At 52.6% G+C, this 22,694-nt stretch overlaps 2 protein-coding genes across 5 annotated transcripts in view; both read right to left on the reverse strand.

Annotated features, from left to right (window-relative positions):
- Atp2a1 (ATPase sarcoplasmic/endoplasmic reticulum Ca2+ transporting 1) overlaps positions 1-10,290 on the reverse strand; it is a 17,523-nt gene extending 7,233 nt beyond the window's left edge. Inside the window, exons 1-11 of the mRNA XM_028764296.1 lie at positions 9,988-10,290; positions 9,675-9,692; positions 9,264-9,346; positions 7,834-7,938; positions 6,580-6,718; positions 4,897-4,977; positions 4,131-4,216; positions 3,701-3,998; positions 3,358-3,524; positions 443-531; positions 128-230 (exon numbers count right to left, since the gene is read on the reverse strand). Of these exons, the coding sequence (XP_028620129.1) occupies positions 128-230; positions 443-531; positions 3,358-3,524; positions 3,701-3,998; positions 4,131-4,216; positions 4,897-4,977; positions 6,580-6,718; positions 7,834-7,938; positions 9,264-9,346; positions 9,675-9,692; positions 9,988-10,105 (1,287 nt within the window). The 5' untranslated portion in view covers positions 10,106-10,290. The remainder of the gene's footprint in view (positions 1-127; positions 231-442; positions 532-3,357; positions 3,525-3,700; positions 3,999-4,130; positions 4,217-4,896; positions 4,978-6,579; positions 6,719-7,833; positions 7,939-9,263; positions 9,347-9,674; positions 9,693-9,987) is intronic.
- A 3,816-nt stretch (positions 10,291-14,106) lies between these two features.
- On the reverse strand, positions 14,107-22,371 carry Sh2b1 (SH2B adaptor protein 1). Of its 4 annotated transcripts, none has more exons than XM_028764196.1 (10): positions 22,250-22,371; positions 19,138-20,162; positions 18,761-18,862; positions 18,455-18,546; positions 18,178-18,353; positions 16,274-16,477; positions 15,911-16,122; positions 15,555-15,776; positions 15,064-15,163; positions 14,107-14,887 (listed from the first exon to the last, which is right to left on the reverse strand). In XM_028764196.1, coding segments are annotated over exons 2-10 (2,055 nt in total). In that variant the 5' UTR covers positions 20,083-20,162; positions 22,250-22,371; the 3' UTR covers positions 14,107-14,885. The 4 variants fall into 4 exon arrangements, with proteins under 4 accessions (XP_028620029.1, XP_028620030.1, XP_028620028.1 ...); XM_028764197.1 differs by lacking the exon at positions 22,250-22,371 and adding an exon at positions 21,660-22,183 and having other exon boundaries at positions 15,608-15,776; XM_028764195.1 differs by lacking the exon at positions 22,250-22,371 and adding an exon at positions 21,660-22,183.
- Positions 22,372-22,694: the final 323 nt, after the last annotated feature.

The following is a 22,694-nucleotide window of genomic DNA, read 5'->3' on the forward strand; positions in this document are numbered from 1 at the left end:
CTTCTTGCATTTATGTTTGCTTCCTAAGACCAGTTTCCACTGGATTGCCCAGGAAGGAAGCACTGACCCTCAGAAGCAGGAGTGGAAGGGGTAAGGCTTTGGGAGGTGAGGTGGGGTAGAAGGTTACCTCATTAAAGTCCAAGGAGGAGTCATTGCAGAGGGCACAGATGGTAGCAAGTTCCACTAGCCCATCATACTGCCCTGCTCGGATTGGCTTATCATTCTTCAAGCTGGCAGCAAGGTGGGGAAGAAGGCAGGAGAGAAATGAAGGCAGACAGAGCATGAGATACAGAGAGCAGAGAGAAGCAAACAGGCATCGGGAAGGAGAGATCAAGGTTGGGAAAGCAGGGAGAGAAGAAGGAAGGGGAAAGGAATAGGAGATCATCCAGGGAAAGGCATGGGGATATGCACACAGAACTCAGGAAACTCCTGGGTGACTTACACCTCTCCCTCGGGAGCATAAGTAGAGCCAGTGATGGAGAACTCGTTCAGTGAGCAGACATCCCCGTCCACCTTGTCAATGATGAACATCTGCAGGAGAGGACCACACACAGATATTCCACATCCCCATCCCCGAAGGTAGGTACCTCTAAGTCCGGACTAAGAGAATTTCCAAGCATTTCCCCCCAATTCCCTTCCCCTTGACCCTCTCTGTACTGTTCCCTGTCACTCCTTGTTGTGCAATAATTCTTCATGTTCTTCATCAGTGGCTTTTAAAAACTGTTACCGAGCTGGGTGGTGGTGGAGCATGCCTTTCGTCCCAGCTCTTGGAAGGCAAAGGTAGGTGTATCTCTTGAGTTCTAGGCTAGCTTGGTCTACAGAGCGAGATCCAGGACATTGACAATACATGGAGAAACATTGTCTCAACAAAATGAAACAAAACCACCACAGTTACTGAGAGCTATGCTAGGCCTTCCTCAGGTCAGTCTACAGATGTGTTTAACAGGTGTGGTGGGACTGGGGCTAAGTGCACCTGTGAGCAGCGGCTCCATTTATGGCTCCAGCCACAGTGTCCGAGCTTCCTACAAGAAGAACTGAAAGTGTGGGTTCCTTTGCTATCACATTGTGCCTTAACTCATTTTTATAGGAGGTCAAGAGCCACGCCCTACAAGCCTGTGGTCTGGCCGTGAAGCCTGTGTGTTAGAGAGAGGTGGAGGACATGATGTTCAGGCTAGCAATTCCATCTGCCCACACTGTCCCCTTTACCTCCATCCCACCAGTAACTCTGTGTTCTTCACCTTTTAAACATTTATTTCCTTATTTTTGTTCATTTACTTTTTGAAACAAGGTCTCTCCTGGAACTCACAAGGCTGGCTTTAAACTCCTGGCAATCCTCCTGTGTCATGATGACTTGCACCAGGCATTCATTCATTCATTCATTCATTCATTCATTCATTCATTCATTCATGTCTGTAGTGCTGGGGCTAGAAGAGAGGGTCTTGTGCATACTAGGCTAGCACTCTGCCACTGAACTAAAGCCCCAGCCTTACAAAAAAGCCATATTTCATCAAAGGCACATTATTTCACAGAACTCTGTTTAGGGCAGGGGAGGGGACATCAGTGGATAACACCTAAAGAGCCTTGAAAGCCCAACAAGATAGTATAAGCCTGCAATCCCAGCTCTTAAGAGATGGAGGCAGAAGAATGAGCAATTCAATGCCAGCCTCAGCCTGGGCTTCATAGTGGGGGGCAGGGGGGAATATTTTTAGATGACAAAAAAAATGTCCAATCTCTCTCTTTTTTCCCTGATGTGTAGCATTTCCTTCCTACATGGTGAAAGAAGAGAATCAATGCACACATTATGCACACACTCTCTCTCTTAAATAAATACATTAATTAATGCCAGGCGGTGGTGGCGCACGCCTTTAATCCCAACACTTGGGAGGCAGAGGCAGGTGGATTTCAGTTCGAGGCTAGCCTGGTCTACAGAGTGAGTTCCAGGACAGTCAGGGCTACACAGAGAAACTCTGTCTCGAAAAACCAAAACCAAAACCAAAACCAAACAAACAAACACATGAACAAAAAATAATAATAACTCAAATAAAATAAATAAAGACTTTTAAACTTGTTTTTTTTTCGGGGTTTTTCAAGACAATGTAAGTGATCATGTACCCCAATCTCCCAAGTACTTGGGACTCCAGATACACGAGGCAAGCTCTAGCTGGCCTTTAAATATGTATGCAAGGGAGGCCACAGGCACAATGCTCCTCCTGCCTTCACCTCCTGAGTGTGGGGATTCCAGGCATGCACTACTGCACCTGGCTCTGCTATTTATAAACTTTATATATTTTGGTGGAACCCCAAATTCCCCTAAACTTCAGTTTACTTTCCTGAAAAATGAGGTTAAAGAGAATGTCCCTGAATGGGCTGGTGAGACATCAGAGAGACACAGGGCTCAAGGACCAGACCGCACTGCCTGGCCCTTTCCTCCTCGGTTTTTTTTTGGGGGGGGGGGTTGTTTGTTTGTTGTTTTTATAAACCCGATACAAATCAATGGCACCCAAAATGAGGAGACTCAACTGAGGGATTGCCTCCATCAGATTGGCCTGTAGGGACATTAATGACTGATGTGGAAGACCTCAGACTGCTGTGGGCAGGGCTACCCCAGGCTGGTGGTCCTGGGGTTATTAAGGAAGCAGGCTGAGCAAGCCAGTAAGCAGCACTCCCCATCCCTCCACAGTATCTGCTTCAAGCTCTTAGCTTGAGTTCCTGCCTCAACTTTCCTCAGTGATAGACCATAAGCTATAAAAAATAAACCCTCTCCTCCCAAAGCTGCTTTTAGTCATAGTGTTTATCACAGCAATGGAAAGCAAGCCAGTGGACAGCTTCCCCCATGGTTGCTGCCTCTGCTCCTGTCTTGAGTTTCTGCCTTGACTTCTCTCCATGATGGTCTGTGACTGGGACATGTAAGCCGAACAAACCCTCAACTCAACTCCCCTAGTTGATTTTAGAGTTTTGTTTTTTTGTTTTTTGGTTGTTTTTGTTTTTGTTTTTGTTTTTTTGTTGTTTTTTTGTTTTGTTTTGTTTTTTTTCGAGACAGGGTTTCTCTGTGTAGCCCTGGCTGTCCTGGAACTCACTCTGTAGACCAGGCTAGCCTCGAACTCTCGAACTCAGAGATCTGCCTGCCTCTGCCTCCCAAGTGCTGGGATTAAAGGCGTGCGCCACCACCGCCCGGCTGATTTTAGAGGTTTACAAAAGGAACAGAAGACAAACTAATACAGCTCTTCCCCTGATCAAAGGTGCCACTTAATCTATCCTCTGGCATTTTCCAGGCCATGCTAAGAAGCCCATCTTGAGAGGGCACATGTCACCCCCAGGCAGGCTCCAATCTGTCATACAGCCTATGCTTCTCCTGACCTTGCAAACTGACATCTGGTTGGTGGTGAGGGTCCCTGTTTTGTCAGAACAGATGACAGAGGTACAGCCCAAAGTCTCCACAGAGGGCAAACTCCTCACGATGGCATTCTTCTTTGCCATCCGGCGGGTACCCAAGGCCAAGCAGGTGGTGATGACAGCAGGAAGCCCTATGGGGACAGAGATATCATGAGGAAACAAACCAGGAGGAGCAAGGCCTACCGTGGCAGCTACATAACAGCCACCAGAGCTATCAGGTCCTTCTCCATGGGACCCGTCATAGTTATTGTATCTGGAAATATTCTTTGCCATGAGGCAGCAGATGAACAAGGAATGCCTGTCTTACCTTCTGGGATGGCTGCCACAGCCAAGGCCACAGCAATCTTGAAGTAGTAAATGGCCCCCCGGAACCAGGATCCCCCATGGACAGGGTCGTTGAAGTGGCCAATGTTGATAAGCCAGACAGCCACACAGATGAGAGAGATGACCTTGGACAGCTGCTCCCCAAACTCATCAAGCTTCTGCTGCAGTGGGGTCTTGTCCTGCTCGGTGGCAGCCATTTGGTCTCTGATCTTGCCAATCTCAGTACTCACACCAGTGGTGGCCACGATGCCTACGGCCTTGCCGGCTGCGATGTTGGTACCCTGGGAAGGTAGGGAAGGGGTAGGGTCAGGCAAGAGATGGTCCTCATTGCCACAGACTAGGAGCTTCATCTCCTCTTCCTCTGCCATGCTTCCTCCTACACCCAGGTTCTCTGGATGAGTATGACTGCTTACTGAGAAGAGCATGTTCTTCTTGTCCTGGTTGACAGCTCGGGGATCGGGGACAGGGTCTGTGTGCTTGATGACAGATACAGACTCTCCTGTGGAGAAAGGGCCAAAGAGTTTTCGGGTGTGTGCCTCTCCTTAACATCCTGACCCATCCCGATCAGCAAGCAAGCACTCCCACAGAGGTCTTGCTTCTGGAGGAAGGAGCTTGGGACAAATAGGAAGTCCGTTGCCTTTAGAGTTAAAAGACACTGAGCAAGCCTAGCGTGCTGTGTGACTTTGATAGCTTGACTTCCTTCGCTCCCCATGTCCTGGTGGGAACCAAATAAGCCGGCGAGTGTGAAGTATCTGTCTACTGCACAGCACATTCCTGGGAGACAGAAGTCTTCACTACCAGTGTGGCCTCCCCACCAAGGACAAGGGCTCAGATCCTCTTGCTGTGGGCTCAGTTTGCACTACTTCCCTCCCAGAGTTTAAAGTGTATCCAAAGCCCACACTCTATCCCAGAATCCATTATATGGGGGCTTTTGGGGGACATTGGAGAAGATAGGACAATCTGTGTCCATATAGAAGGTGTAGGGCAAAAGCTATGGAATACAGTCAAACATCCTCTCCCATGCTCCTGTGACAGAATGAAGGCCATGCCACACCGATAATGCTACCTTAGAACCAGAAAGAGGTCCGACAGCAGGATGTCCTCTTTCATCCACCCAAGACCTGTTTTCTGTCTACCTAGCTCCTTCTTCACTATGCCCTCCCACCTGAGTCAGCCTACCTGTCAGGATGGACTGGTCGACCCGGAGGGTGGTGGATTTGATGGAGAGGATGCGGATGTCTGCGGGGACTTTGTCCCCAACTGCAGAGAGAGAAGTGAGTTCAGCTGGGACCAGAGTTTACTTTCTTCACAATCTCTGTCTCCTTCCCATCATCAGATCCTACAGCATCCAGCCCTGCCTTTCATAGACCTTCAGCACAAGATTTCCCATCCTGCTCTGCTCCCACCCCAGATGATACTATTTCATCGTCTGCCATTGAGTGCATATGCCTCTTCCCACCAGCTGTGAGCCCGTGAAGGAAGACCCTAGAATTCCTAGTGGGTACTGTGTGCTCACTAAATGTATTCTCGATAACAGAAAGGACCATTAGGGAGAAGGCATCTGAAACTGAGAAAGAGAAGCCAGAGGAAGGTAAAGAAGGAGACATAATGATGTAACACAGAGAAAGGAGTGTGACTTGGAAGATCAGAGAGTGAGGCTGAGAAAATCCAGGCCAAGCGAGAGTGACAGTGGAGCCTGAAGCTGCAGAGTGCACAGAGAATCACAGAGGGACACGTGAGGGAGCATCCTGACTGCAATGCAGGGCTTCACAGATGGGGAGTGGGGAGCCAGACTATGAGAGTCCCACTTTGGGAGGTGCTGAGGAGGACACTCTGCCAGACTAGAGAATTTTGGGGGGGGGGACACACACTCCCCTCCTCAGGTCTCTGCCTAAAGCCACCTTGGTCCCATGGGTGGAATTGGGGCAAAGTTCACTTCCTTCCCTTTCTCTTGGTTTCTAAGGTCCCTCCTCCAGTGCCAGAGGAAGCAGGAGGGAGGAGGCCAGCAATGGAGTCCGAACGACACACTTGTCACTGAAGCCCAGGTGGTATTTATAGACATTCATGGCACTGACCCCAAACTGTCACCATAGCAGGACTGCCCTGGTAATGGAGCTGAGGGGTCTTCAGCCCACCAGCTTCCCACCCTATGCGTCTCCTGGTGGTGACATGGTATAGAAGGTGACACAGTATGAGAGACAGAAGCTTAGAAATACACATTCACCAGGCTAGGGACTGAGAGAGGTGGAAAGTCCTACTCAGGGCAAATATAAAAAGCGCTGAAGGGAGCAGAATCCTAGTAATCTTAGCTCCCCAGCCACACCCCTCCCTGAGCGGCATTAAGTGTCCCTGAGGGGGCAGGGCCCTCCTTGAGCGCCCTCCTCATAGGTCCCATGCTCCTAGCTGGGAGAGAACTAGGAGTTACCCTTACATGGTGGTTAGGGTAGTCATCCACCCCACCCCCACACTCTTCTACTCTCATTCCTTCCCCTTTGAGAGGCCTCAAGGACACTGAGGGGTCAAGACTGAAAGCTGACCACTGGTGGGTGGAAGGAGAGGGGAGCCAGGCCCGGGAAGGGGTGGAGATGGGGACATTGGCAGGGACTGGCTTCCACCTGTTGCTTGCAAGTGTTGGTTGAGGGGAGGGGGAACAGGGGGTCTGTCTGCTGCCTCTGGGACAGGACTAGCTGTTCCTATTGAGACTCTAGTGGGGAGGGGTGCGGTGGCCTGCATGTCCTGGAATGACCCCTGAGGAGTCCGGGAAGGAGAAGCAAAAGCACCATCCTCACAGACGGCAGGATCAGAGCTGACAGGTCCCTTGACCCAGGTCTGCCCTCCTGGACTATCCATACCAGCACTTACCAGCCACCTCCACGATGTCCCCAGGGACGATGTCCCGAGCCTTGATCCTTTGCACTGACTTTCGGTCAGCCCGATAGACCTTCCCCATCTCAGGTTCATATTCTTTCAGCGCCTCGATGGCGTTCTCCGCGTTCCGTTCCTGAGAAGGAGAGCAGACAAGAGCGGAGTCAGAAAAAAAAGTCCTGGAAGAGCAGGAGGCTGGTCTGGGAACGTGCAGGAAGGGAGAGGGACATACAGAGGGAGGAAGGGGAATGGGGATCTAAGCAGAAATAGGGACATTGGAGAAAAGACTGGCTTATGCAGGTCCAGCTGGCAGGAGGGGTGGACAGAACGCCACATACAGCAGGGCTGTGTCTGTTGCAGAAAATGCCGCGGTGGCTAAAAACAAGTGAGAGGGGTTGGGCCGGAAGAAAGGAATTTTAAAAAGAAAAACAAAACAAACATAACAAACATAACAAACAAACATAAAACAAAACAGAAAGCAAGAGACAAGGAAAGAAAAGTGGTGATATGAGTGGAAACGGAAATCACCCAGTAATTTACTGAGTGTCTACTATGTGCCATGAACTTCCAGTTCTCTTTTAATTGCATCAAGTCTGAGGAGCACAGTTATGAGTCCTGGTTTTTCTTTTCTCTCCCTTCCTTTCTTCCTTTCTTTCTTTACTCTTTCTCTCTCTCCTTCTCTTTCTTTCTTTCTTTCTTTCTTTCTTTCTTTCTTTCTTTCTTTCTCTCTTTCCTTTGTTTTTTTAAATCAGGGGCTCATTATGTAGCCCTGCCTGACCTAGAACTCTCTCTGTAGACCATATGGGCCTCAAATTCACAGAGATCTGCCAGCCTCTGCCCTGCAAATGTGGACAAAGGGTGTGCGCCACCACATCTGACTTTGCCCCCTTTCCTTTCCTTTCTCTTTGTAGTGGGGTTATAAGTGTGTGCTACCCTTCCTAGCTTTTTTTTTTTTTTTTTTTTTTTTTAGACAGAAATTCACACTGTAGTCCCAGCTAGCCTAGGACTAGAGAGACCCCTGCCTCTGTCTCTGGGGTGCTGAAGGGCTGTGCCCTAAACTTAGCTTACTAGCCCTAGTTTACAGGTGAGGAAACAGGCTTAGGGACATGCTCACACAGCAAGCAAATGAGTCTTTCAGCTTTTCGAACACTCCCTACCTTTGCAAGCCCAATGAGAGGACCAGAGGAGTGGGCAAGGCTAGGGGAATGATGTGGAGTGGCGAGACAGGTCAGAGGAGAGGTCAAAACTAACCTGCCAAACCCCCACAATGGCGTTGGCAATGAGGATCAAGAGAATGACAAAAGGTTCCACAAAGGCAGTGACGGTTTCCTCACCTTCCTCAAACCAGGCCAGCACCTGAGAGGGGAAGAGAGAATAAATGGATGGTAACAAAGCCCTAAAGGACAAAAGGAACTGAAAGGCTTTTGAAGATGGCTGCAGAGGTCAGCCAGCGGGCTAAGGGGCCTGTGGGATGCTGAAGCTCCACTCCTACGCATGGCTCCTCTCTTTGCCACAGAGCCCCAAGCACACAGACCTGTCACCCTTGCCATGTTGTGCAGATCGGCAATGCAGTCACACACAGTTGGGGATTACCTGCGAAGGCTTTCAGGTTTCCCCAACCAAATTGTTGGCTTGTAAGCAAACCTCTGGGGACACCCAGGGTCAACCACCCTTACATCCACTCCATCCCACAGGGACCCAAGCCCAGTAGGAAAATCCCTATGGTCCTGGAAGGGCCCAGCCCACCCACAGCCCTCCCTTACCACCAAGGCATGGAAGCTCCAATTTCATGAGAGAACAGGAGGGAGGTAGGGTTACAGGCCTCCTGCACCCACCCCACCCCAGCTGTTACCACCGCCAGGCAGCAGCCACAGGCAAATGTCAAGGAGCAAATCTGAGGAGAAAGGGGAGGCTCTGCCAGTTTAGGCTCAGGAGCACATGGGGCCTCCACAGTATTGGTTTTGTTTGGTTGGCTTTGTTTTTTGTTTTTGTTTTTTGTTTTTCTCTCCTAGGTCTTATTTTCCAACTAAGATGCTAAAGAAATTCTAAAACTCAAGATGGACTGCTGGGATGGAGGGTGACAAGCAGCCAGCACCAGGGGCTATGAACACTGAAGATTTAACAAGGGGATGGGGTAGCCTAAGGCTCTGAGGGAACTGGAGATACCAAGAGGTAAGAATGAATCAGAGGGCACCAAGCTCTAGGCCTATTGGAAGTAGCGTGTGGTAAAGCCTGGAGACAGTTGAGGGCTGGGGAGTGAAAGGTTAGTAAGGGCTGGAGGGCACACTGGCAGCTGCCCTTGTACTAAGTCTTTTTTTCAGTCAATCAGCATCACAGGCTGGAGAGGACAGGCCAGGATTGATGAAGCAGAGTAGGGACCAACCAGGACAGGCAGGGAATAATAGTGGCCCCACAGTAGGCATTGCAGCCCTCGTTGAAGCTGGGAGCCTATGCTTAGGGGGGGTAACCTGAGCTCTTGAGGCCCTTGAAGCTGGGAGGGTGGCTTAGCTTCAGTGTTTTGGCTGAGAACACTCTCAGGGCTTAAAATAAAACCTCTCTGCAGGGGAAGAAGCAAATCAGCACCCCACCCCCAGTGCTGACATGGAAAACAGGGGGGCATCCAGGATAGTAAGAGCCACAGGCTGATGACAAGCCCACATCATACTTCAGACAGCACTTACAAAGGAAATGCAGGCAGCCAGGAGAAGAATCCGCACCAGCAGGTCTTCAAACTGCTCTACCACCAACTCCCACAGAGACTTGCCTGGGGGAGAGGCAAGAAGAGGAGTCCCAGGGGTTAAGATCCAAAAGATGAGTGTCTGAGGCTCTAGATGAGCTGGGGTCCAGAGTCTAGAATGCCCTGGTCTTCTAGATTGATGGGCAGCCCAGCTTGGCATGCAAGAAAGAGATGAAACAGCCAAAAAGGCTCTTCAAATCTGTGGCAACTGTTCCAGGGCGGGAGGCCTCAGGGAAGTCTCCAGACACTAAGCTTTGAAGAAGGGTCTCTGCCTTTTGGGTAAAGGCTACGGGTCTCAGTAAGGAGAAGACAGGGAGTTGGGAGTGAGACACATAGGAGCGGCCGGGTAACTTACCTTCCTCAGCAGGGAGCTCTACCCAAGGAAAAAGAAGAAAAGAACAAATTCAGTGGGGGCTCAGCCTCATGCCCCCCACACCCCAAGCTCTGTGGCTAACATAAGAGAATCAGGGTATCAAAAGGGCATCCCATGAGGTTCAAGGTCACCCTATGAAATGCCCCCAAGCTCCAGATTTTAAAACTTTTATCTTCCTTCTCCTGCAAGAAACAGGCCACTGCCTTGCTTGACCTTATACACCCTGGAAGCAGCAGTCCCCACTGGTAGGGATAAGAGGGCAGCCATATCAGCGTCTCCTCTGAGGGATACTTACCATTGGGGCCATATTTTTCCAGATGCCGCTTAACTTGGTCTGGGGTAAGGCCTGTGGTCTCGCTCACCCCAAAATAGGACAAACATTCCTCTGTGGACTTGGAGTGTGCGGCCTCCATTGTGCTCCCTTCTTGGGGGCCAGGGGGTGATGTATTCCTTCTTAGGGGCCTCTCACTTGTGGGGGGACTTCTTCAGCGTATCCACCTGCCTGTTGATCTGGGCTCCTTCCTTTTCCTTGCTTGCCCCCCCAGATTCTTCTCCTTTCCACGAAGTTCTGACCCCAGTCCTACTTGCGCAGCCGGCCACCCCCCCAGCCCCCAGCTGGTCCTTATGAGGGAGTGGGGGGGGCAGGCTCCCCCTTCCCCCAGGTCAGGGATTGGCTGGCTGAGACCCCAGCAGGAGGGGTCAGGAGGGAGAGAGGTTTCTGCTGACAGTGAGGAACAGTGGGGCTGCAGCCTGAGGTGTCACTCATAACGGACGCAAAGGTGGCCCTGGCCCCAGAGGGGAGGGGGAGTAAAGTTACTTTCTATGATCTGCTACTGACCCCACCCCCAGTTGCCTCAACTTCCCCAGTTACACTGAATGCTCAGTTCCAAGCTCGCCCTGAGCAGATCTTTCTGTAAGCCCTCTTGGCTCTCAGGCTTCGTCAGCCCTTAGCCTTGTGTTGACATCCTGAACCTCTTTCCATGTCACAGTCTCCTCCCTGCCTAGTGTGTCTGATTAACAGAGGGGGTACTCCAAGCCTTTGGGGGATCAAAGGAGAGGGGAGAGCATCTTTAGGGGGACAGAGGAAGTAGCTCAAGAGAGATACAGGGAACTAGGGAAGGGAGACAGTCAAGGGGACAGCGCGGATGGTAACCTTACCCTAGGGAGGGGTTGCTGCAGCCATCAACAAGGGATTTAGTGTCCAGGCCCTGGTAAGCAAAGCCAGGACTGTCTGTCTCTCCTGAACTCCCCCCACCATTGCCGCCTTAGCTCAGCCTCTGGGAACACAGCCTTTAGCTCCCCCATGAAACTGGCAGGGAATCCCCCCTGAAGAAAATGGGACACCCAGGCAGCCAGGTAACCCAAGAGGCTACAGAATGTGCTGATGGCAGAGGGGGAGGGATGAATGTTTCAGGGTGGGGCAGGGGAGTAAAGATCTCATCACCCTACAGTGGCCTTCAACCCCAGGGTTTCATGGTGACCCCCAGAGGTGTGGGGTTCTCTGAAGCTCTGGCCCTGAAGCAACAGCCTCTACAGAGGCTCTGGAGTAGGAGTGTGCTGGAGCTGGGACAGCCCCATGCCAGTGACCAAGGGCAGGACCCCTGAAGCTAGATGAAGCAGAGGCTCTAGAGAGAGGGAAGGGGGATATGAAGAAAAGAGGACAGAACAGAGTTAGGAACGGAGACAGCACAGACTTCCTAAACCTGAGGAGAAGAGGGAAAAGAAACAGCAGGGTTCAGGCAGTGGCAGTCATGTGGGCGGGGCCCCAGAGGCTGGGTGCAAAGCCGCAAGTTGTTGCTGAAGGGCTGGCCTGGGTGTCAGCTTCCTCAGAAGAGCAGCTGCTCTGAGCCACCCTTCCCCACCCGCTTCACCATTGGGGTATCTTTTGATTTCCACCAAGGCATCTGCTGGAGGAGACAGGGTATATGAGCCAGGATGCAAGCAGGGAGGAAACTGAGGCAGAGTTTCCATGGGACTAGAGATTGAAAGGTCAGTGAGGGCCAGCAGCATTACAGCCCTTGGAACATAGGTTGCATCTCAACCTGGGCCTCAGTTTCCCTGAAAAGAACCAAGGAACAAGTCCCACACAAGGGCTCCAGCACACAGACAGAATGATAAAGCAGCAGAGTGCACAGAACAGGAAGAAGCCCCACTTGTTGGAGTGAGGGCTGGCCAACACCGATAGATAGAAATGAAGGGCTGAGCCCCAGATTCATCCTGCCTTCTGCCCAGACTTGGGGGAGGGGTGAACTGAGGACAAGGTGTTCCTTCCCGCCCTCTTTTCACAGTTCCCACAAACCCCTCCCTTGAGGTAGAGTCCTGCTGTGACCCGAGGTGGAGGGGCTTAGACAATGAGTGAGAATGTAGGGGTCACATAAACAGACATCTCTGCCTGGCCCAGGACCCTCCATCTGGGGCCAGAGGCGGGCTCAGCAGCCATGGTGGCTCGGGCCCTAGCTGGCTTCTCCCCAGCAGCACCTGGAGGAGTGACAGGGGCACAGTCTTCCAGCAGCAGGAATGCCCAAACATGGAGAGGGGGAGTAGGGACACAGAGCTTCAAAGCAGTTGAGTGAGGAAAGGAGGCAGGCTTTACAGGACACGCCTGCCAAAGAGGCTCTTTGAGGTTACCCGTTTCTACCTCTCCCAGCTTCCCTGAGAGAGAAATGAAGGCCAGAGAGAGAAAGCTAGCAGCCCAGAGCTGCAGGAGAACACCTTTGGACCTGTGGTGGGAAAGGGCAGATGAGGCCATTTTACAGACCACTTCCCACTCAACCAAGATTGCAAGTGTTCTTGTTCCTGAGTTCTGAGACTGAGGAAAGGCCTGGCTGTGAAAGGCATGGGAGCAGAGCCTGGCCCATTCCTCCTGAGTTCCACAAAGACTTACCAGGAGTCTCATTGTCTCCTGGGCTCTTCTAGCCAGGATAGGGAAGTCTAGGGGTATCTTTCTGCCCACCTCAGGATGGCAAGTCCCTGAAGGTGGCAAGGCACAGGGGGAGGAGAGCCTTTGAGCACCCGTTGCCATGAGATTAGGAGAGGATCAGGCCTTCCCACTGAGATGCTACAGCCCTCACTGGCCATTGGCTATCTCCAACAATTTCATTTGGAAAACACAGCACCCAGGTCTCCAGCTGCCTTCCACCCAACCTCCACAACAGGGCCAATTCAATCCCTAGTCAAGGCCAAGATTTGGGGAGCCCCAGGGATAATGTAAAATAAGAGCCAGCAGGCTTCCCCCAGTCAACCCCCATCCTAGGTAGCCTGTGTGCTCAGCTGTCTCCTGTCCATCTCCCCACAGAACTGACACAGGCCCAGAATAGCAAGGTCATGAGCGTGGGTAGGGCCTCCTGGAGGTGGGGCAGAAGCTGAGGGACAGAAGATCGGCTGTTCCACTTTCTCAGGGGAGGAGAGTGACACTGGAAGGTGGAAGGGGGTAACACAGTAGGTAGGAGTCTTCAGATCCTGCTTGCTTCACACACACCTCCCACCCCTAAGCTGGGAAGCCAGGGCACCCCCGTTGGAGAACATAGATGCAGTGCAGAAAGATGTGCTCAGGACAGGGTCTGTATTTAAGAATGGGAGTCTGATGGGAGTGGTAGTGATCAGTCACTTCATGCCAACCAACAACTCATACCTCAGAGAAGCAAGGTAGGGACGGAGAATGTGTTCCAGGCAACTGGAACTTTTGACTTTCAAGGGAAGCCTTGAGACAGGTATGAAATTCAGACAGAAACATTTAGGCCAAATCATGTCAGCAGCACCAACGAAGATGAAACTTCGAGTTTCAGAGGATGTCAAGGCCCAGAGTCGTGTGCCTTGCCCTTACGTCCATACAGCAAATGAGAGGCAGCACAGGACTCACAGCCAGTACTGTCAGCCAATCTCCAGCTTGCCTCTGACAATAGGGTCAATTAGCCTGCCCTTGGGGCCCTCTGTAGACTGGATTACTACAGTAAATCTCCCCCAACTCCATGACTTCAGCGTCTCCTGCCTGCTTTATTCCTAGGGTAAGAGTTTCACTCCAAACAATTCAGTGAAGCAAAGGCCTTTGGTGACCATAAACCCCATCTTTCACCGGCTCATCCCATTAAAAGAACAAACTAGGAGGGTGTGGCAGTGTAATCCCTTCAGCACACAGGCAGCTGAAGCAGGAGGATCATAAGTTCGGGTTACATAAGACACTGTCTTAAAAGATACCATCACCCTGAAAAACAGAACATGCTGGAACCCACAAAAAGTACTGCTGAGCTCTGCATTGCAGCACCCAACAAACCAAGGGGGCTACAGAGGAGAGGTGGCTCAGAGCCTCGGACTAGAAGATGAAAAGGACTGGACTCAGGCCAGCTCTTTGGCCTGAGCTCAGGAGACAACTTTATCCGCCTGTCCCAGGTCCTACTCCAAACAGCAGCCACAGCCATCATGATGGAACTGAAATAAACCCTTTATTTATTTATGCTTTTCCATTTTTGTTTAAAACAACAACAACAACCTTAATATAACTGACAGCCCTTCCCCCTCACCCTTGCTTGGGTTGGGGGTTATTAGTGGGGAAACAGCCCCTAGGGATGGGGCTGACCGTAAGAGCCCCTCAGGGAGGTAACGGAGCCCAAGTCCTTGGCCTCGGGGCAAGGGCACCTGTAGTGTAGTAACTGGGGACTTGACAGGGCTCTTGAACCTCTACTTGTACCAACATACACACCCTTGGCTGACAAGGGTCAGGAAGCATGTAGGGAGGGGACTCCCACTTTCCTCTGTGTTCCTACCTGGCCCAGTCTCACAACTTAAGGCTGGGAGCAGGAAAATGGAGGGTGGGCAGGTATCTCACACAAATGAGTACTGGTTATTAATGGCTCGGGGGTGACCCCCTTCTTCTCCGTTGCCCCCTAGTGGTAGCTGCTGGAGCTGTACCATTAGGGACACCTCCAAGTCCCCACTAGAGCCAGCACCACCCTGAGCCTCAGTGCCTGGTGCTACGGCCTCTTCCAATTCAACCATGGGGACCAGCTCAGCCACGGGGACCAGCTCTTCCTGGACCCCTCCACCGCCCGCTTTCTCTTCCTCTTGCCTCTCTTTGGCTGCTGCGGCTGTGGCTGCCGCCACTTCTGGCGCCCCCGACGCCGCTTCTGCCCCAGGATGTGGGGGATCTGTCCATGGAGGGGGTTCAGAGGGCTGGGTTGGGTCACGGGAGGTGCTCCGTTCTGGATAGGAATGGTGAGAAGATACTGATTGTGGAAGGAAGTGAGTTCTTATGGTGACCTCCCCTTTGCTTGTCCTCCCCAAGGAGCCATGTGCTATCTCCCCCATGTCCCATCTCCTGAGCAACCCCCCTCCATGGAAGATGAATCATGGGCGATGGTGAGAGGACCACACTTACACACAGTCACTCGCTCCGAAGGGCAGGAGTGTGGAGGAGGCATCGGGGTAGCATCGGTCGCCCTCGCACACCCCTGCATGGCTCCCAGCCTGCTCCCGGCCTGGGGGGGGGGGGGGGGGGGGGGGGGGGGGGGAGGAGCAACGTGGGGATAGATGGGATGGTGGGGTGGGGGAAAGTGAGAGATCAGACAGGGACATCAGACATCAAGGGAGGAAGGAGGGGATCAGACCATGAATCCCCCAAAAGGCCAAAGACAAGGCCAAGGAGGACAGGAGGTCCAGGAGACAGACAATGACGGAGCGGAGGGTCTGATGGAATGGGATGCAGCTCCCAGCTCTCCACTGCCCCTGCCCCAACAGGAGCCTCTGCCTGCATCCTGTCAGCCTTCTGCTTCCCTTCTAGGTCCCTACCCAAGTACCTTGACTGCCCTGCTCCCCACTAACAGGGCCTTTCCTCCAACCCCCCCGACCCCGTCTTCCTGGCACACACACCTCACTTCTTGGGTGCACGGGCACCTCCTCCCCTGCAGACCTGCTCTGCTCACCCTGCTGCCGCTGGGAGGGCACATAGCTGACAAGGACAACATCACTGGAGCCTCCAGACTCCAGAGGGATGGGGTGCACCCGGAAGTGCTCAAGCATATCGAAAATGGACTGGAACCACAGATGTTGGACCCGGCACTGACCCTCCTCATTTAGTGACAAACGCAGGTGCTGAGGGCAGGATGACAAGTGAGATGGGGGTTAAGGTCCCTGTCAGTTATAAAGCCCTCCTCCCCTGCACAATAGTCTTCCCAGATCCAACCAAGCATTGCCAAATAGATCACCTTTCAGGACCACTCACTCACCTTGGCCTTGCCCTGGAAGTTGAAAGTGAGGACATATTCACCACGTCTTGTCTCACTCTGGCGTACCAAGAAGACACCATGGGAGCTAGTGCCTCCTTCTAACACTAACTGGGCAGCTTTAAGTCGAGAGAGCATGCCGTGGAACCAAGGATAGCCTGAGAGGGGCTGATCCCCCTCACCCCCCTCTGATTCTCCTTGAAACAGGAATGACCCTTCAGGAAGGAGCGAGAGGGAAAGCAGGCGTCAGAGGCTTCTCCCAGGCCCATTTTTCCCCTTGAGATACCAGGTCACTGGCTCTTCCCCGTTTGATTCAGCCCCAATACAGGACTACAAACCAGAGACAAACACACATGCACCCAGTACCTGTGGCTGCTTCTGGAGTATCCAGGGGAGGGTAGGGGGTAGAGAGGGGATGAACTGTCCCGGCTGGAGGCCCCTCCTCAATGGGGATCCGAGGGGGCAATTCTGGAGGAAGCAGTTCCATTGAATCAAAATGGGAGGCAGCAATGGAGGCAGAACTAGGGGAGAAGGACGCTGATGGCCGGTCTGAGAGGCCTCCATAAGCTCCTGAAAGAAAACAGAGGGGCCAAACTTGAGAATGCCACAGGTTCTGCTCCTGCAGGCCTGGGCTCCTGCCATCTCCCCGTTGGCTGTCCACTTGCGTGCCCAGCCCCCGCGCCTCTGGAGGAGTGACCCTGATGGATTTTCACGATGGTTCTGACTTACACTGCTTGTACTGCTGAGAGACCATGGTTATTTCGAAGAGGTCCTAGAATCCAAATGTGCCTGTCTTTTCTGAATCAACAGCTGAAAGATTATTGCAATGGTTGGTGGGGTGAGGGATAGAAGCCCTGAAAAATGTCCATATTAGAAAGGAGCCCTCTGTTTCGTTTAGACTAGAACTACCAACTTGAAGCACATCAAAAATCCTTGTCAGGAGGTACATTCCTGTACAAAGGCCTCTGAAGACTGAGGCTGCAGGCTTGTAGGTCAGCCTACAGCAACAGAGCATGCACCAGTGACTGTGCTCTCATTCTTGCCTAGCTGAAGCAAGGCCCTGGGTTCAATCTTCAGTGACAAAAGGAAAAACCAAGTCTTCTCCTTTCAGCCAGATCCATGTGACTTTTACCTGAGTTCTTTCCTTTCCTCATTCTAGCTCACTTTCGAAGCATGCTGGTACTCACTCCTGTCAGCTCTCAGCCAGGGCCCTGGCCCTTGAAGCTACTCTTGTCTCTCACCTCAGTATAGCATTCTGTCAGTTCCATCTCCCATCTCCCTTGTTCTTTTCCTCCTGTGTTCCCAGGATGCTCCTGCTAGGACTGCTCAGAGGATACTAAGCAGACTCTCCATTTTAGAGACCTGCTTTTTATTAGGAATAGTGTCTTACCAATTCAGTTGGAGTGAACCCATGGAGACCAAGGAGCCCACTTGAAATTCCTGAGTTCCTGATCCACCCCAGACCTAGCATGCAGCCAGTGATATACTAGGGCCTGACTGAACATCTGTCTATCCTCTGGCCTAGGCCAGCAGACACATCACCATACTGCTTAGAAAACAGCCATGTCAGAAGCTAGATTAGCACAGCACATCTTTGTTGGCAAACTCAGGAAATCCATTTCCTCCCTGTGGTCTTGGTTACTTGCAATCTGATGTAAGGTCTATGCTAGTTCTAACAATCCAAGTCTGTAATAACTTTGTTGACTGAATGCAGCCCTTGTGTCAGGCACTATGAAGCTTAAACTCAAGAGCCAAGGGTCAGGAGGAAAGGGTAGAATAGAAACAGTCTACAAGGTGAGCTGGGCCAGACGTGTATGAGTGTGTATGTGCACATGCATGCGTGTGTGCATGCGCGTGCGTGCGTGCGTGCGTGCGTGCGTGTGTGTGTATCTTTCTGCATATGTTGAGTGTTTGATCAGGACGAAAGAGAAGGTGCAAAGGCCACTGACATGCTGAGATGCACAACAAGACTAAAACAAAGATGTTCACAAAGTGTTCTGGAAGCTCGCTGAAGAGAATCATTACTTCTAGACTGAGTGGTGGCCTACTGGAAGAAGGCTTCTGAAAAAAGTAACAGAGCCGAGTGTGAAAGGTGAGACAGGAGTTTTATGGGGCCATGCAGGGTGGCGAGAGTAATGATTTTAAATGGCAAACTGTGACTTAAGAGTACATGGTATGTTCAGAGACAAAATACAAGCAATCAGTAGGGCATAGGTAGAGCAGCTAGGGAGCAGGAGCTGGCCCAGCATTTCACCTGGGCTCTACCTTACCCTGCGACAGGCGGTCGTTACTCTCGCTGGGTCCCAGAAGCAGATCCTGGCTAGGCAGACTCTCTGAATGATTCAGGCAGGGCAACTCCAGGCTGTCTGTGTTATCCTTTGTGAGGAAGGAGGTCCCAGGGGCCAGGGGAAGGGTCATGGGACGGGGGCTGATAGCAGGGCAGGGTCTACAAAGACAGGGAAAATGGTGCTGGGAAAGTCATCAGGAGAGACATAGGCTGCCCCTACCCACGTCCAGATCCCTCAGAAGCAGAGGAAGGCTTCTTACCCTGGGCTTAGGCACTCTTGGATGTCAGACACCCAGGCCTTCACATGAAGTGCATCAGTTGTCTCCAGGATGTACTCAGAAGGGCCTTCTACCTATAGGGCCAAGAGGTGGAGCTTTAGCAAGGGCAGGGGGTAGGAGATACAGGCCACATCCAACCCTGAGGAAAACAAGAAATCACAGCCCCAGGAAGACTCAAAGCCTCTCCTGACATATATTCATCCTGCTGCTGAAGATACTTGCCTAAGTCTATCAAGAGCATTTTCTCAAGCATAGGCACTCTCTAGGGACAGAGCTTGGTGCTCTTACCTTAACCACAAATGTGTTCTCCCTGTCAGGCATCTCTAGGGCTGTGGCTGTGCGGACATCAGTAATAGTAGAACAGGGAATGCTGAGACGGGGCCGGGATGCCTAGGTGGGAAAGGGAATAAAAATCAGTCTTTTGGTGTGTCAAGGCTAACTGTACCTCCCTCTATTCATCCACCTTTCCTTTCTAGGTAAGGTGAAAAAGTAATAGCTCTTTGGTCTCAGATCCCCAGATGGCAACTGAGAGCCCACAGTTAGCACTGAACCCAGGACAGCAACACTGTTGTGTACTTGGGTTAGTAAGCCCATGGCTACCTGCAGCACTCAGCCACCTTTCCAGCCACTGTCACTTCCAGCTACCCACCTTCCAGTAGGCTCACCTTGGGTGGTACAAAGAACTCCAGGCGACTTCCTCCTCCTCCTTCTCCTTCACTCCGGAGCAGTAAGCGACACTTCTGCCACTGCGGCTGTCCTCCTCCTCCTCCTCCTGAGGTCAGCCCAGCTGCACCTCCTCCACGACCCACTCCTGCTGTGTCAGGGGCAGCCTCTTCAGCCCCCATGAAACTCAGCAGCTCTTCTCTCTGTATCATTCCTGCTCCATCTTTCAAGGTGCCCCCTCCACGACTTAGCCTCAGCCTCTCAAAGCGATGAGTCCATCTCTCCCCAGGGGATGTGCCATCATTAGCCAATGCCCTACCAACTGTCCCAGCACCACCGGAGGAGTTGGAGTTGCTGTTTCCACCTAGAACTGGAGGGCCTGATGTGGTCTCTAGAGGCCCAGCTTGGGAGGGAGAGTCAACGGTCCCCCGCCACTGCAGGATGCCTCGAACAGAACCTCTGACTGAACGACCCACCGAACGGAGGGAGAAGCGTTTCTTGAGCTTCGGCTTTGAGGATGTTGTAGAGGAAGAGACTGAGGAAGGAAGAGGGCCAGCCAGGTCCTCAGAAGATCGAGAAGGGCCCAACACTGCCAGAGGCCCACCCACTCTGCAGCTCTCAAGGGACAGGTCGTGTGGTGGTGGCATTTCCACACCAGGGCTCAATGGAGCCAGGACAGGTGGGGAGAGTGAGCCCGAAGCCCGGGCCACCTCAGCTTCAAAGTGCTGCAGGAAGAGCTCAGCAAAACGGCCAGAAAAGGCAGCCTCTGCTCCTGGCTCTGCATACTGTGGATGGGAGGCCAGGTAGAGGCGAAAACGGCGGGCAAGATCCAGGGCAGCAGCCCTCGCATGGGACTCACAGAACTCTTGCCAACTTGGGGGAGGGGGTGGTGGCAGCACTGGCGGAGAAGGGAAGACCCCATCCTCCGGGGAAGGGGCACCATTCATGATGGGCCCCAGGAGGACAGGGGGAGCCTGCAGGGAGCGAATAGGAAAGCAGCCAGAAGACTCGGGGTGAGCGGCAACAGCTGTAGAAAGAAGAGGCATATACATTGAGTTACGGCAGAAGTGAGACTGAGTTATATCCTGGCCCACTCCCCTCCAGACTCCTCAGAGGGCACTGGGGGGAAGAGAACTAAACTGTTTGGCCCTCTTCAAGATCAATAGCCCTCATATACCCTAAGGATGAGGGATGCTAAGCCCAATGTCCATTCTGCATCTTTCCTGCGGCCTTTGCCACCACTCTCCCTGTTGTGGGATCCAGAAAAGGGCCTTGAAGCATCATACACCACAGAGGAAGGACTCTTAAGATCACCGCCATCCCTTCTCTAAGACAAAGCCTTTCCTGGCTATCACATACTTATGCCACTCCAGAGGGTTCCACAAGGTCATTTTACATTTCCTTAAAAACTTAATAACCTGTTACAGATGAGGAAACAGAGATTCCAACAAGTTCCAGAACTCAGAGTCTACTGCGTTTCCCACTGCATAGTTCTAGTCCGGGAACAGGCTGGACCAGCCTCAACCACGGGCTCCTACTGCTCTGTTCTCAGGGGGCCAAAGGGTGCAGGGATTACAAAGTTTAGAGACCTTGCACCAATGAGTGGAAGATGGATTGAAGGGTCAGCTGTCTTCAAAGCTGATCCTACAACCCAGCACTTAAGCCCTATGTGGAGACTCAGATTGGCTGAAGGCCAATCTCTGGGTTGCCCCTGTAGTCTAGGGCTGACTGAAAGCAGCGCTAGAGAAAAAGAGACGGTGAGTTGGATCAGGGCAAGTCTTTACTAGCCACATAAGTAAGACATCACAAGGAGCTGGGGCTCAAGATTTTCCTCTCTCTTGGGAGTGTACCTGTGAGAGTTGGACCAAAGCCCCAGCACAGTCCACCTGTTAGTTGTGTGAACCCACTTTCTTATCTGTGAAACAGTTAATAACCTCTAACCACTACAATTGTCAGGAGAAATGAAGTGACAAGGAACGTGTCTGTGCTCGACACAAAGTAAGCACACAAGACATCACTGCCACCCTCACTATTTTTATGGGGGAGGACAGTATGATGGGTCCCATTTGCTCTAAGAGAAACTCGAGAAAGGTACAGCTTCTGAGGGTGTCCCAACTCTTCAGTCACAACTAGAAAGTGATAGAGCTCGGTATATAATTTACAACCAGTGGTCCTGCCCTATGATATACTGAAAGGAGACACCTCTGGACGGTTCAGGAAAGTCTACCCAAACTATCAGTGATGTCGGCCTCCTCTCCAAACCTACAACCCGGCTGCGAGTCAGAGACCCCTCCCCTTCCTCCTTGGCCTAAGCCCTACATGCTCTGATGGCTCCAACCACAGGGACAACTCCAAACCATGGAGAAGCAGCCAGGAGATGCGGGAGTCACAGAGCACAGGGGAACCGGGCCAAGAGGTGCAGGCACAGCAGAGACAGTCCCCAGCCAGAGGCTACCTCGGCTCACACAGGCCCACCCAGCCCTCAGCACTACTGGCCGACCCAGCCCCCTTCAGGCCCGCTGACCCTGCGGTTCCTGGACTGGTGACTCAGTTTCTCTTCTGCCAAGAAGGCTCAGTCACAATTTTCCGGTGCACCTGCCTCTTGGCTTAGTTCTGACATTCCAGAAGGGCGGGTGGTGGAGGGTGCAGGCTGCGCTCCGTGTTCGGACCCTCCGGGCTCCGTGGTCAATCACTCGGACCCGATCCTAATCGTTGGACACCCTCTACGTGCCCCTGGGCCGGAGCCTCCGAGGGATTAACTATCTGCTGCCCTCTTGGGAGCCAAAGCACCCTTCTAGCCCCGATCCCCCACGCCCACCCCCGCCCAAGCTTCTCAGACGACAGGGTCGAGTCCGCAGAGGAAAGAGGCACTTGAAGAGGAGGGTTCCGGCTCCGGTTCCACCTGCATCTCGGTCCGCGCGCTTAGCTCCGGCGGCGGCAGCGGCGGCGGCGGCGGCGGCGGCCGCTGCTCCCGCTCCCTGTGCCCCCCCACCCCCCGCCTCCGCGACGAGCTCCCAGCACGCGCTTCTGCGCAGGCGCTGGGACGGGTTCCCTGACGCGGAAGGAAACGACCATAGAGAAGAGCAATAAGAAGGAGGGCACCTTCGTACTCACTTCCGCCATCGTTCTCAGCGCCGAACTTTCAGGAGCTAGGCCAACACAGTCTCACCGAGCTCCTGTGGCTTCTGCAGTTGTACCTAAAAGGAACCACTGAGGCAGCTTTGGGAAGGCGTTGGGTTCCAGCCGAGCGTCATCTGAAGCAAATTCGAGACAAAGGCGAGCAGTTAACCATAGAGAAGCTACTTGAGCGGAGAGAGTAGCCGCCCACTAAGAAAAATCAGCGAGATGATAAAGCTCTTTGAAGAGCTGGCTGCAGCCTAGAGCGCCTGGCCCTGCATCGAGGGGTACGCGGACACCGCCCCCAGGGAGCTGGCGAGCGATGTAGCGGTGACCTTGGGAGGCCGAATGATCGGGCGGAGCCTGAACTTACGACCTTGTTGTTTTTTTTTTTTTCAGAGGAAAGGGGACAAGGTGGTCCTGGAGGGCTCCACCTTAGACG

Source organism: Grammomys surdaster, unplaced genomic scaffold, assembly GCF_004785775.1.
Source record: "Grammomys surdaster isolate TR1022 unplaced genomic scaffold, NIH_TR_1.0 142, whole genome shotgun sequence".
Taxonomy (NCBI): Eukaryota; Metazoa; Chordata; class Mammalia; order Rodentia; family Muridae; genus Grammomys; species Grammomys surdaster.

Coding starts and splice junctions, on each gene's coding strand:
- Sh2b1 (XM_028764198.1), bottom strand. CDS start 20,082: ATGAATGGTGCCCCTTCCCCGGAGGATGGGGTCTTCCCTTCTCCGCCA. Junction 18,863..19,137: donor AGTTCTTTGTACCACCCAAG/GTGAGCCTACTG, acceptor TTTCCCACCTAG/GCATCCCGGCCCCGTCTCAG. Junction 15,777..15,910: donor ACTTCCAGGGCAAGGCCAAG/GTGAGTGAGTGG, acceptor TCCTGCCCTCAG/CACCTGCGTTTGTCACTAAA.